The following is a 13072-nucleotide window of genomic DNA, read 5'->3' on the forward strand; positions in this document are numbered from 1 at the left end:
ATCTGCCCACCATCCAAGAAGGGGTACACTTTCAGATAGGTCGTCCTTGATTGTGAGGATCTGAGGTCTCGAGTGGCCCAGCTGTCTTATTGATTAACACTGCCTCACTTCAGAACATCAGCCTCCACGGGGCTCCAGCCACCTTCCTGCCTTGTTCCCTAGGAGTGACAGCTGCTAGCTTCACTATCCAAGCATCCGTTGCCATCTCTATTCCCAAACAACCCCCAAGGGCAATAGTGTGATTACCCTTATTTTAGAATCACTAAGAATTAAATGGCATGGCTGTCCCTTCTAACAAGTAGGGTACCAGTTCCCACAAATGGCCCTTGGTACCATATTTAATAGTAAGGTTTATAAGTTGAGAACTGTGACGCTCATTTCTTCCTTTTGGCTCCTCAGTGCAAATTCAACTGTGAGTCGGAGGACCCCAGCTGTCCTAGTGAACGTTACCTCCTGTACAGGGAGTGGGCCCACCCACGGAGCATATACAAGAAGCAGCCCTTGGACCTTATCAGGTGAGCAGGAGAGAACATTCCAGTGAAAAGGACTCAGGGGTACCCTGTGGTGTCTGTGCATGACAACTTTCAAACAGCATTGCTAACCTGAGGGGCTCAACCAGCTCTGTGATACCCAGGGCTTTCTCAAGGCTTCCCTAGGAACCCATAGTGGATGGATCATAACTTATGTGCCCCGGTGTCTACTCTTAGATCAGTGGTGGAGCACTTAGTAAGGCCTGCCTTGGATTTGATTGTTGGTACTAAAAAAAAAAAAAAAAAAAAAAAATCTAGTCCTTTTTACTCCTGCGGGTCCATGTAGGTAGAGTTTTTGTCAGGGCTACTGGCTCCAAAATAAATGCACAGAGGCTTAATATTAATGACACATGCTTGGCCCATAGCTCATGCTTATTACTAGCTAACTATCACATTTTAAATTAACCCATTTCTATTCATCTATGTGTCGCCACATGGCTCATGACTTATTGCCTCATTTTGTACATGTTCCGCTCCCTCTGCATCTAGCTGACATCTCCCCTAACTCTGCTCTTCCCAGCATTCTCTCTGCCCCGAAAATCCTGCCTTGCTATTGGCTAATCAACTTTTTATTAGCAATGAGAACAACACATTTTCACAGTGTACAGAAGGATTACACCACTACAGGTCCAGCCAACTCACTTGGCCCACAAGCCCCACTTGGCAATCATATGATTGGTCTTTCTGATGTGATCGGCTCTGTCCTGAGTCATCTCACAAGAGCACACTCTCTAGACCCCAGCGTGACTTGCCTGGGCAGACACTCTCATTGGGATGCTACCATGAATGGAACTTCTCTCTCGGGGTTAGAGGTTACCCCTCAGGGACAGAGGATTCTTTGTTGCACAGGGCTAAGTGTTAGAGTCACTGGCTCATTGCGAGGTCAGGTGTGATATTTTCAGTGTTGTTCCGCTGTCAGATGTCATTTCATGATCTCATAGGAAACTCTGACTGCTTCGGGGCTTGTCTCTCAGAACATCAGGGTTACAGTTCAGAAGCTGGTGGTTTGGGCGCTGTGATGTTTGTTGTTGAAGCTCGCCTCTGTCCTGCGTGTTTGCTGCAGTAACATCATCCTTGTCTGGGGGCATGGCCTGCTTTGTGCGGGGATACTTAACATGCAGTATTGTGTACTTCTGTTAGCATGGTGCCCTGTTGCCTCTGTTTTTGTGACGGTAGCAGCCATTAAAAGTTGTTTGTTAGGTTAATTACTTTAGAAAGCAGCATTTAATTATCTCATTTGGTCCTCCTTCGTCCTCCCTCGTTTAATATTGTCTAGATTATTGTCACACAGGGGTACTTCTGTCAACTCTGATTACCCAGGAGCTAAAACAGTATGTGAGTGTATACATGTAAACACATTTGGGCATTCGTGAGGAACTGGTTTCCAGAGCCTCTGAGACTAAGGAGACCTGTCCACATTCCTTACATCAAAGGCCATCACCTTAAATGCCCCATGCCCTTCCTCCCATCTACCTTAAGTCATCTTTCGATCACTCACAGTCCCTAAAGTGGTGTAAATGCCATACATATGGATGCTCTGCAGTACTGTCTGGGGAGTGACATCAGGAAAAGAATCTGAAAATATCCGTGTAGATGAAGTCTGCCCCCAAAGTCTTCAGGCAAGATTGGGTGCATTCAGCGTGGTACAGCCGTAGATTCCCCCAATGTTTTCAGTTAGCAGTCGGCTGAATCTCTGGGTGTAGGACCCAAGGGTGGCAGGCTGCCTGTTGTATAGGTTGTCATCTCTGGGAAGTTTCCATTTCATTCACCTCCTTCTGCAGAAAACCAGATGTGTCTGACCGCACTACCATGGTTTGGTGGGTTCTTATTCTAAGTAAATCAAGTGCATTTGTTAATACCCCAGCCCCATCCCATGTGCTCCCTTCTTTACCTCACCAGGAACTGCTCACGCACCCACGCTCTTGACTTTTGTCTCCAGTTCCCTGGGATTATCAAAAGGGGTCGATTTTTCTTTCTATGAAAGTGAGCCAAACAAACTAGAAAGAACAATCTGTGGGAAGCCGCCTTGCCCCAGGAAAGAAAAGTTCCTCCAACGTCCCCTTATTGACCTCAGAGTGGGAAAAGAAGATAAAGTTTGAGTGGATGGCAGCAAGGATCACTGGAGAATAAAATAATGCTTTGGGAAAATAAAAATGGGATAGGAGAGAGTCCAGTGGAAAGTTCAGTCGACCCCAGAAGTCCAGGTTGGGGGCAGTCTAGAGAGAGGTATTCATCAGGATGGCTGTTAATGCCTGAGAGAACTGAGTGTAGAGGAAAACGGACCAAGCAGGCTCCTCGACTCGGCTCTGAAGCGTGTTTACAGCAGAGGTGGCCATTGGCCAGAAACAATGCCAAGGGGATGGAAACAGAGGTGTCGATGTGTGCACAAGGCAGGGGCTTATGCTCCAGGCTGGAGTGGCAGTGTGTCAGTGAAATGAATTTGAGATATGCATCTGGGCAGCAGTTGTGGGGTGCAGCGGGGTCGGATGGCTGGGGACTGGCTGCCCCTTTTAGTTGCCAGCTGCCAGACTTGGTCATGCTCTCCTGCAGTCTCAACACTTAGAAGACTGAGGCAGGAGGATGGGAACTCCCGGCTAGCCTGGGCTCCTCATTGAGACCCTGCCACAGAAGCAAAATAGTCAAGGCTAACTTTTTAGACTGATATGTTAACAAAATGCTTTTGGTGGACAATGAGCAGAGACTATCACATCCAAAACGAGCCTTTTCATTCCCAGTGTTACATTCCCAGTAGGAGATAGGTCTCTATATTACAGATCTCAGGTCTGGAAAGCCTCTCTGACTTTGACTCCATTGTATGAGAAATGCCATAGGAAGAGTTCAGTTCTCTGTCACTGAATATCCAAGTGAAGACTGCTTGACCATTTACCTAAATTTGGCAGAATATTTCTCCCATTCGAAAGTTTGACCATTCAGCTTCTAAGGAAGGATCCCGGTTTTAAATATGTCATATCCAAAATACGTGGTTTTTAAGAATTGCGTTGCCCTAATTTGCATTATTGTGACAACACACTTGGGTCAGTCTACTTTATAAAGAATAGAGGTTTACTTCACGCACAGGCTGGGGGACACCAAGTCCAAACAGCATAGTGCTCTTTCTGGTGAGGGGCGTGCTGGATGTGTCTTCTTAGGGCAGTTGACCTCATGGTAGGGACACTGGGGACAAAGGGGGCTGAACACATGGTGAGACAGGACGTAGTCCTCTTGGAGAGTTAATGGTATCATAAGAACCTGCATAATGCCTTCTGAGGGTGGTTCCTGCATGGCCTCTCTCTAGGTCTGCCTGTTAAAGGCCCACCACCCTGTCGTCCCTCTACACTGGGGAGCATGCTTCCAGCCCACGAGCCTTTTGCCATCATGGAAGCCTCTTTGAAAGCAGAGCAAGAATATAGTAAAAAGAAAGTGGGCTGAAATGGCCCAACCCTCGCCAACGTCTTATCTCCAGGCCCTAACCCAAGCCTGCTATTTTCTGGCTGTCCATGAACCAGACACGGAGCCCTAGTCACGTGAACATGTCACCCTCTGCTCCTCTCATGTCCTAACCCACTCCATGTGGCTCCTAGCCTTCCTTTGCAGCCTGTGGCGCTGGACGGGCCTCCAGCCTCCCAGGAATCTAGGCTGTGCTCACAGCTGAGTTCCCGCTGGGTGAGGCCCAAGGAAACTGGCTCAGCTGCATGGTGAACCTGCAGTCCCTCATAAGTCTCGCTTGTTTCTGCAGACCAAGGTGGAGACAAAGTAGAAGCCCATGCTGGCAGGAATAGTTTTTGCCTGCTTGTTCATTCTCTTACCCGTGGTCAGAAAGAAAGTAGTGTTTTGTGAAAAAGAGCGACTTCTATTTTCCTACTAGTTTTCCTTTAGTGCACCATAGGCATATAGGTATGTGTGTCTATAGAGAAGTCATGGTTGGTATGTGGGGTAGCACCATCCGGGGTCAGAGGTGCTATTTTCCCATACATGGAAAGACCACAGTATCGGCAGTAAGGTTTGGGTTTTATACTTCTCTTCTTGCTTTTTCTGAGTAGGTAATAGTGGGTAATTGAATAGGCAGAGGACTCCCACATGCTAGAGGGTCTTGCAGAGACTAAGACGGAACTCGTCTTCATCAAGAACAAGGGACACCCCCCCCCCTCGCCCCTCTGCGACGCTTTTCCCTTCATTGGGCACTTTGAAACTCTCTCTGCTTCTGCACGTGTAACATCCTTTCTGTTCCACAGTTAAACTGCTGCACCGCTGTGAAGGTGAACATGCAGGAGGGGTGAACTGGATAGGAGTGTTTATGGAAAAAGCCTCCTTTACTTAAAACCCAAACAGCCATGCTAGGATGAAGCTACACAGCGATGATCCTCTAAAAATACCTTCTCTCTCTCTCTCTCTCTCTCTCTCTCTCTCTCTCTCTCTCTCTCTCTCTCTCTCTCTCTCTCTCTCTCTCTCTCTCTCTCTCTCTCTCTCTCTCTCCAGGAAGTATTACGGAGAGAAGATTGGAATCTACTTCGCTTGGCTGGGCTACTACACGCAGATGCTCCTGCTTGCAGCTGTGGTGGGCGTGGCCTGCTTCCTCTATGGATACTTCAGCCAGGATAACTGCAGTTGGAGGTACTCTCTCTTTCACACTGATTGGTCATGACAGGTTTTCCAGGGCTGTAGACTGTCTTGGTAAAGGAGATGCCTTCGCGTGATCTCTCCCCTTTGTTCCGAGAATTGGAGCGAATGAAAGGAAACATTTCTCTCCGATAAGCCAACACAGCCTCTGACAGGAGCATTCTACCTCAGATTTCAAAATAAAACAAAACACGCTGACATCTTCAGATAGTTCTTTCTATGAAAAAGAAAGAGATAAGGTTGCCCTTGAACTTCTGAGGGATGCTTCACAGCCTTGCAGACCTGGGGCAAGAAAAGCTCTGAATTCCTAGGGTGCCAATGAGAAGGCTGGTGGTTTTCTGGGTTGAGAAATGACTTTTTCTTAAATTATATGAAGAGTTGCATGATCGGAAACTCGGGTAACTCAGTTGTGGTCTTGTGTTGTTTGTTTTTACAAAATTATTTCTTACAGTGTCGGAAGGTGGGGATAGCTCAGTACCTAGGAATCTGTTTGTGGTTGATACTGGCATTCAAAGGCCAGCTTCATCTAAGGGGGGGTCCCTGGGTGCTGTGGCACGTGGGGCTGTGCTGCTGTCGTGTGTCTGCTTTTGATGTTCACTATGCCAGACACTGTCTCCTGGTGAACTGGCCTCAGTCCAGGTGGAACAGGCAGCTTGCAGTTTCTGGGCTTCAGTGCTGAGGTGGTAAATTCTTTCAAGCCCTGAGCATGTCATCTTGGCTCTGAGGTGGGGTGTTTGCTTGTCACCCTAATGGATTAGCCTGACGGGCTGCAGGGCCTGTGTGTCTAGGATGTCTGTTTGAAGTCCTCTCTCTCCCTTCATGAGAAGGAATTTGCAACCAAGAATTGAATGTTGGTGTCTTCTCCCTGTTTGCCTTTGTCTTCTTGGCTGGGCTGATAATTGTTCTGCTCCTGCATGGCATTTCAGAATAGAACTTTTGACTGAGCGGGTTTCCCTTTTGCAAGGTCCATTTGTGTGTGTGTGTTGGGTGGTGGTATGTATGTGTGTGTACTGGATGTTAGCTGTGGTCCACGCACAGGAGTGTGGGAGCAGAACAGAACTTCCACTTGCTCTCTTGCTGACAGTCTTATCTCTCACTGAGGCAGAAGCTCACCTTTCCTCCTAGGTTGGCTCACCATTGAGCTCTTGGGATCGTGCTGTCTCTCCTCCCCAGGGCAGGTGTGTGCAGCCCTGTGTGGATTATTACATGGGTGCTGGTGATGAGATGCCCACAGAGCAAGCGTTGTTACCCATGAGGCCATCACTTCTGTCTCGGGTCCTTGTAAACCTTTTGTGAAGTAACCATGATAGTCACATACTACCTGACACTTCACACAGATTATGGGAAATAAAAAGAGGGTCTTAGAGACGACATACTACCTGTATCCAAAACTACTTGACTTTACTTCAATTAAATGCTGTCAGCAGAGCCTAAAGGGCCGTACTCGTAGGAGCCTGGAAGACAGCAGTGTTGAGAAGACTGTGAACTTGGAGGCCCAGCTTAAGAGGCTTCAGAAGGGAACAATAATAGTCATGGGGCTAGACACCATTCCTGTGATATTTTGGCAAAGAGTCTTGCTTCTTTCTGCCCATGTCCCGAGAACTAAATTAAAAATTAATGGAGTAATTGGGGTGGGGGCAGAGGCAATAAGGTATCATGATATTGAATCTGCCCCATGGTTGTTATTAGTGACTCATGCATATTTATCATGAAAAAGAACACGTGAGGCAAAAATACCAAAGGTAGTTTTGAAAGAAAAGGCACCCTAGGAGGCCTAATGTTACCGCCAAAGAATGTGCTAGAAGAGAGGCTATAGTTGTAAGGGAGATTAGCTGCATTAAGGAGAGGTCTGCTCTGCACTAGAACAAAGGAAAGGGTTCACCCAGAGCAAGATCCTCCCATCTGAGCTTCCAGTTTGGGGGGAACAAAGTCTAAAGTCTTCTCTTCCCCTAGAGATCAGCTGTCAACACCAGCTGCTACTAATACGGCTCAGGGAGCCGTGGTCCATCCCCCGCTGGGGGCCAGAGTTGGCAGTGTTGGTCACAGTGTTGGCTAAACGGTGAAAGAGAGATGGGGTGTGGATTAGGAGTCCTTGCATGAAGGCCCTGAGAGACCATTTTGTGAAACTTGGAAAGTGAGGTCTGGGTTACAGTGGAGACCCCAAGATACTGACTGTGCCCGAACCATGAGATATTTGCCAAGAAGAGCTACATACAGGGAGTGGAACCAGTCCAAGAGGGTTGTCTCTTGCAGTCAGCAAAGCTGGATAGGCAGAGCCGCCTAAGCCCTTTGAAACTAAAGTCCCACACACTAGATTTGGAGCGACGGGATTTTCTGTTTGCTCTGCTGGGTTCTGGTCTTTCTTTGGTCCAGTATTTCCTCACTGTGCCCCCCTATTCCTTTCTCTCAAATAGTAATGCATAATCTGAACCATTATATGCTAGAAGTATGTAATTTGCATTGTGATTCAATGGGGACAGATGGAATTAAGAGTCTTAATTGAGTCTTAAAAGAGACTTTGGATTTGACTTTTAAGCAGTCTTTATTTATTTATTTATTTATTTATTTATTTATTTATTTATTTATTTTGAGGCAGGGTTTCTCAGCTTTTTTAGAGCCTGGCCTGGAACTAGCTCTTGTAGACCAGGCTGGCCTCGAACTCACAGAGATCCGCCTGCCTCTGCCTCCCGAGTGCTGGGATTAAAGGCGTGCGCCACCACTGCCCGGCTTTTAAGCAGTCTTTAAAACACTTTTTACAGAGTACAGAGCCTTTAGAAGTTAGACCAAATGCATCTTCAAGCCTGTGGAGGCTGGGGAGTGAATGCGTGAGTCTGAGTGAGAACTGTGTTCCCTGTAGGCTCGGGCATCTTAACACTTGGTCTCTAGCTGGTAGCACTGTTGGGGGATGTTTAAAAAGTGTGACCTTGCCGGGCGGTGGTGGCGCACGCCTTTAATCCCAGCACTCGGGAGGCAGAGGCAGGCAGATCTCTGAGTTCGAGGCCAGCCTGGTCTACAAGAGCTAGTTCTAGGACAGGCTCTAGAAACTACAGGGAAACCCTGTCTAGGAAAACAAAAAAAAAAAAAAAAAAAAGTGTGATGACCTTGCTGGAGGAATTACATCACGGAAAAGGGGCTTTGAGATTTCGGCACCCTTTAGGCAGAACTTGTCCTATCTGCAAGTTCCCAAATAACCACATGGAGACTTATTAATTATAAAAGCTCAGCCCATAGCTTATTCTTTTTACTAACTAGCTCTTACTAAAATTAACCCATTTTTATCAATCTATGTGCCGCCCCAAAGCTCATTTACCTCATACACAAACTGCCCAGCCTGCCTGCTCTGCGTCTCATGGCATCTCCCTTTCTTCTTCCCAGCATTCTCTCTTCCCTGAAAATCCTGTCTAGTAATTGGCCATTTAGCTTTTTATTAAACCGATCTGAGTGACGCTCCTGCACAGCGTACAAACATATTATTCCACAGCATCACCCCACTTCCAGTTTGCTCTCTCTACTCCATGCCTGTGGTTGAGATGTGCTCTTGGCTTCTGGCACCTGCCACTATTCCTGCCACTTTCAGGTTTGTTTCTCTTCCATGATAGACACTTATCTCTCTGGAATTTAACTGAAGCCAAATTAAATTCTTTTATAGGCTTGGTCATAGCATTTATCACAGCAACTGAAAAATAACCAACAACCCAAAAGAAATAAGTGTCCCCCTATTAGCAGTGATCCGCTAACTTCCCATTTCCTTACGCTCTAGAAACCACTGGTCTACTTTGGTGTCTCTAGCTCTGTCTGCTCTGGACACTGTGCAAGTGAAACTGTGTGTTACACGGGCTCTTCACGACTGCTTTCTATCACGCTTGTTATTTTTGAGGTTCTTGTATTTATTGATACCTCAGTCCCTTTGGGGGCAGATAATAAACCATTGCCTGGGAATATCACAGTCCTTACCTATACATTAAGTGATGAATGTTGTGGCTGTTAGAAATATGTCTATAAAATGAACATTTACCTGACATAATGTCACGGGGACATGTGGTTCCATATCCCTTGGGGATATAACAAAGAGTGGAGTTGCTGGGATATATATGCTCTCTGTTTAACATTGTGAGAAACGACTTTGGTACTGTCTACAGTGACTATGCTCTTTCATGTTTCTGTCAGCCATGCGTGAGGACTGTAGTTTCTCTAGATGTCAGTGGGCACTTTTCTTAGTTGCGTTTTTATGTTTTGTAATTAGCCATCCTGTTTGACACAGGTGGTATGTCATGATTGTTGTGGGTTTTGTTTCCCTGATGTAGACTGCTGTTGAGCATCTTCTGGATTTATCATTGGTGTGACTTTGGAGAAACGTCTCCTAGAGTCTTCTGCCTATAACGGTGTTGACATATAATTCATTGTTCTTTTTGTGCTCAGCATAGAAGTCCCTTATCAGACCTTCTTCGGTTTTATATAGCAAATATAACAGGCTAGTCTTTGACTGAGACAACTTATTTCTCACCATACTAGACGTTAGAAGTTCAAGATCTGGATGGCAATTTGGTGTCTTGTGAAGGTTGGGCAGACCCTGGAAGCAACAAGTGCTATTTGTTTTTCTTGACTTACATTAATTTTTCCTTCATTCTTGATGACTAGTTTTGTTGGTGTAGAATCTGGGTACACAGCTTGCTTTGGTCACTTAGCAAACATTATCCCCTGCCTCCGGACTTGAGGTTTCTAATAGGGAGCCAGCTTTTTTTCCTCTCTAAGGAGCGTTGTATGTGGCCAGTCACCAAGTCTCTCCCTGCTGTTGGGATTCTTCCCTTGGGCTCTGTCTTGGCCTCTGAGTATGGTCTTTCTAGGTGTAAATCTCTTTGAGTGTATCCTTCTTAGAGCCTGTTGAGTTTCTTGGATGTAAAGCATTCATGAAAATATGGAAGGTTTTGGCCATCCTTCAATTATTCCTTTTATCGGTTTCTTCCCCTTCTGCAGCTTGCAGGATGCATGTGTTGGTGTGTTTGATGGAGTCCCACTGGTATCTGAAGCTGGATTCATGGGTGTTTCCTATTCCTTTTCCTTACCATTTCTCAGACTGTATAATCTTAACAGATACACCATTAAGTATGTTATCTGCAGAGGAGCGCCTTTCGTTGAATTTTTTTCATTGATGTTATTGTGCTTTGCTTAAGAGTCTAGTTAGTTCCCTTTAACTTACTGCTTTCCCATTTGGTGAGACACGCTCACATTGTTTCTTTAATTCCTTACAGATGATTTCCTTTAGTTCTCCATGCATACTTGCTTATCTAAAGATTTTAATAAATAGAATGTGCCAGCATCCCTGGGTTAGTCCTTGCTCTGTTACTTCTGAACCTCTGAAATACGTCTCTGAACTTCTCAGGTTTCTGATGTGCCTGCAACTTGCAATGTTGAGAATTTGACATTTTAAATATTTCACCGTGAGAACCCTGGGAATCAGATTTCCCCTAAGGGTTTGTTGCTACTTCTGATGGTTCCACCGCTTCTGCTGCTCTTGCTCCCTTCCTGGACTGAGCCCAGGGTCTGTATTACCTACCTTATATGGGCACTGAAGTCTGTGTTCAGGAGATCTTTAGACAGCAGTTGGATTGCAGTGATTTCCTTGGTGCTGGGCTCTGCCCTTTTCCCGTGTATACGGGGAAATGTGCCTGACACTCCAGTAGACAGTATCCAGCTCTTTCTTGAGACTTCCTTCCGGGTTATGCAGAACCCCAGGGTTAGCCTCCAGGTTCTCAGATCTTTTCTGCCTTGTGTACTGTAGCCCACATGCATGTGTCACTTCTACATCTCACGGATATGTTGAAGGTTTGGTGTCTGTGGATACAGCATGCCTAGTTCTTCCTTTAAAGTTTTTGAGTTTATATCTACCATTACTATGGACTCAAGCAGGTGCTATGTTAAGTAATTCATGGAGATTCTTAAAGCACACATGGGGGATTGGGCTTTCTCCCAGTCCGAGCTCTGGGTATGAGGTGAAAAAAATGACAAAGCTCATTGTGAAGCTGTTCCGGGGAGATCCTGGGCAGGCCAAACACTGACCCACCTAGGAAGCGGTCTCTGGAGCAGCTACAGAAGCTGTCTGCCCCATTCAGCTGCTGTGAGGCTGTTCTTGTTCATAGTAGCTGTGTTTTAAGGCTGCCATGAACCTGGGGAAACACGCAGGGCAACCAGCCTAGTGAAAATGCTACAAAGCTGTGTTCTTCACACATTGACCAGCCCCTTCTTACACAACACACACACACACACACACACACGCACACACACACGTCATTAAGTGACTGTAAGCATTCAGTTAGCTTTCAGAGTTCAGGAAAGGGTGAGTTTGAGCATTCTTATCATTGTTCTCATTGACTCTGTGAATGAATAGCTTTGCTGAGTGCTTACTCAGCTCTCTCAGACTTGCTTCCCAAACCCACTCATTTCTCTGGGTTATTTGCATGGGAACCAAACCAACGATAACGCTGGCCCCATTCTGTATAAAATGGCATCACCAGTAGGAGCAATCTACAACCTCTTGCGTCTTCTCATTAAATCTTAAATGTATTAGTAACTTCCTTTGTGTCTTCCACATTGACAACATTTCTCCTTAGCCTAAGATTATTTAAATATTCTTTTATTGTTATTTTCTCCTTAAAAACAATGTCTTTCATTTTCAGTTGTGTGTGTGTGTGCCTATGTGCATGCACACACGAGTGCACAGATGCCCATAAAGGCCAGAGAGGGTATCAGGTCCCCTGGAACTAGAGTTACAGGCAATTGTGAGCTGCCCTATGTAGGTGCTTAGGACCCAGTTCAGGTCCTGTGCAACAGGAGAACACACTCTTTCACTCTGGAGCCTACCTCTAGTCTTTTCTCTTTCCTTTTCCAATTCTGTACTTGTCATTCTCATTGATTGATTGATTATTTGATTGATTTTCAAGACAGGTTTTCTCTGTAGTTATTGATGCCTGTCCTGGAAGTAGCTCTTGTAGACCAGCCTGGCCTCGAACTCACAGAGATTCATCTCCCTCTGCTGCCCAAGTGCTGGGATTAAAGGTGTGCGCCACCACTGCCTGGCCATTCTCATTCTTAAGTGGAATTTATTTTGCTGATACAATTGCGGTTTATTTAACTCCTTGTTTATTGTAATGTCACGAATTGAACTGTCCATTCTGGTCTTCCTAATTTTGGAACCAGATCTTTGGATATGGGCAGAAATCTTTGTGTGTTTCCTTTTGTGCTGGTAGTTGATTGTTTTAGCTTGTGCCAGCAGTACCCAATTAGTAACTCGTCTATCCTGAACTTTGGGTCTTCTGTGAGATTAGTAGATTAAATGGAAGCTATCTAACACAAATTCTGATCTCCACAAGCAATTCTGAAAATCATAGTGCAGGTCTTCGCTATAGTTGACAAAAATTTTTTCCCTATAAATCTTAATACATCTTTGATTAGATTCATTCTTAGACACTATACTTTTTAAGCTACTGAAAAGCAGGTTTTAAAATTTATTTCCCAATTGTTACAGGTAGATAAGGAGAAAATCTCTTTTGTTTCCCTGTGTACACTTTATATATTGATTTTGTATCCACAAACTTTACTAAAGATGCTCTTATTATCTCTGGATTCAAGGCTACACATAATGCTTTGACAAATACTAGGATCTGTCGGGAGCAGGGGAAGGAGTTAAGTTGCTTCTGTCTGAGGCTCATGAAAGGAGAAGTAGAAGTGTAATTTCTATACCAAATAAAGCCAGCTTCTGGAGGGGTTTGTGGAGAATGGCAGGTTCCTGGGTAGATGTGGGGACAGTAGGTTTCCCTCCTCCCTGTACTAACAGCCTGGCTTCTCTGGCTCTCTGTGCTTCAGAGACCTCCAACCAAAGCAGCTATAGAGGAGGACCCTTTGTATACCCCCGAGTTAAGGGTAGATTT

The 13072-nt window shown here is 45.5% G+C and overlaps 1 protein-coding gene across 3 annotated transcripts in view; it reads left to right on the forward strand.

Moving 5' to 3' along the window:
* Ano6 (anoctamin 6) overlaps positions 1 to 13072 on the forward strand; it is a 175484-nt gene that overhangs the window by 120242 nt on the left and 42170 nt on the right. For all 3 annotated transcript variants that reach the window (XM_038342219.2, XM_038342220.2, XM_038342221.2), the window contains 2 exons: positions 400 to 515; positions 5007 to 5141. In XM_038342219.2, the coding sequence (XP_038198147.1) occupies positions 400 to 515; positions 5007 to 5141 (251 nt within the window). The remainder of the gene's footprint in view (positions 1 to 399; positions 516 to 5006; positions 5142 to 13072) is intronic.

The sequence above is a fragment of the Arvicola amphibius genome, chromosome 9, assembly GCF_903992535.2.
Source record: "Arvicola amphibius chromosome 9, mArvAmp1.2, whole genome shotgun sequence".
Taxonomy (NCBI): domain Eukaryota; kingdom Metazoa; phylum Chordata; class Mammalia; order Rodentia; family Cricetidae; genus Arvicola; species Arvicola amphibius.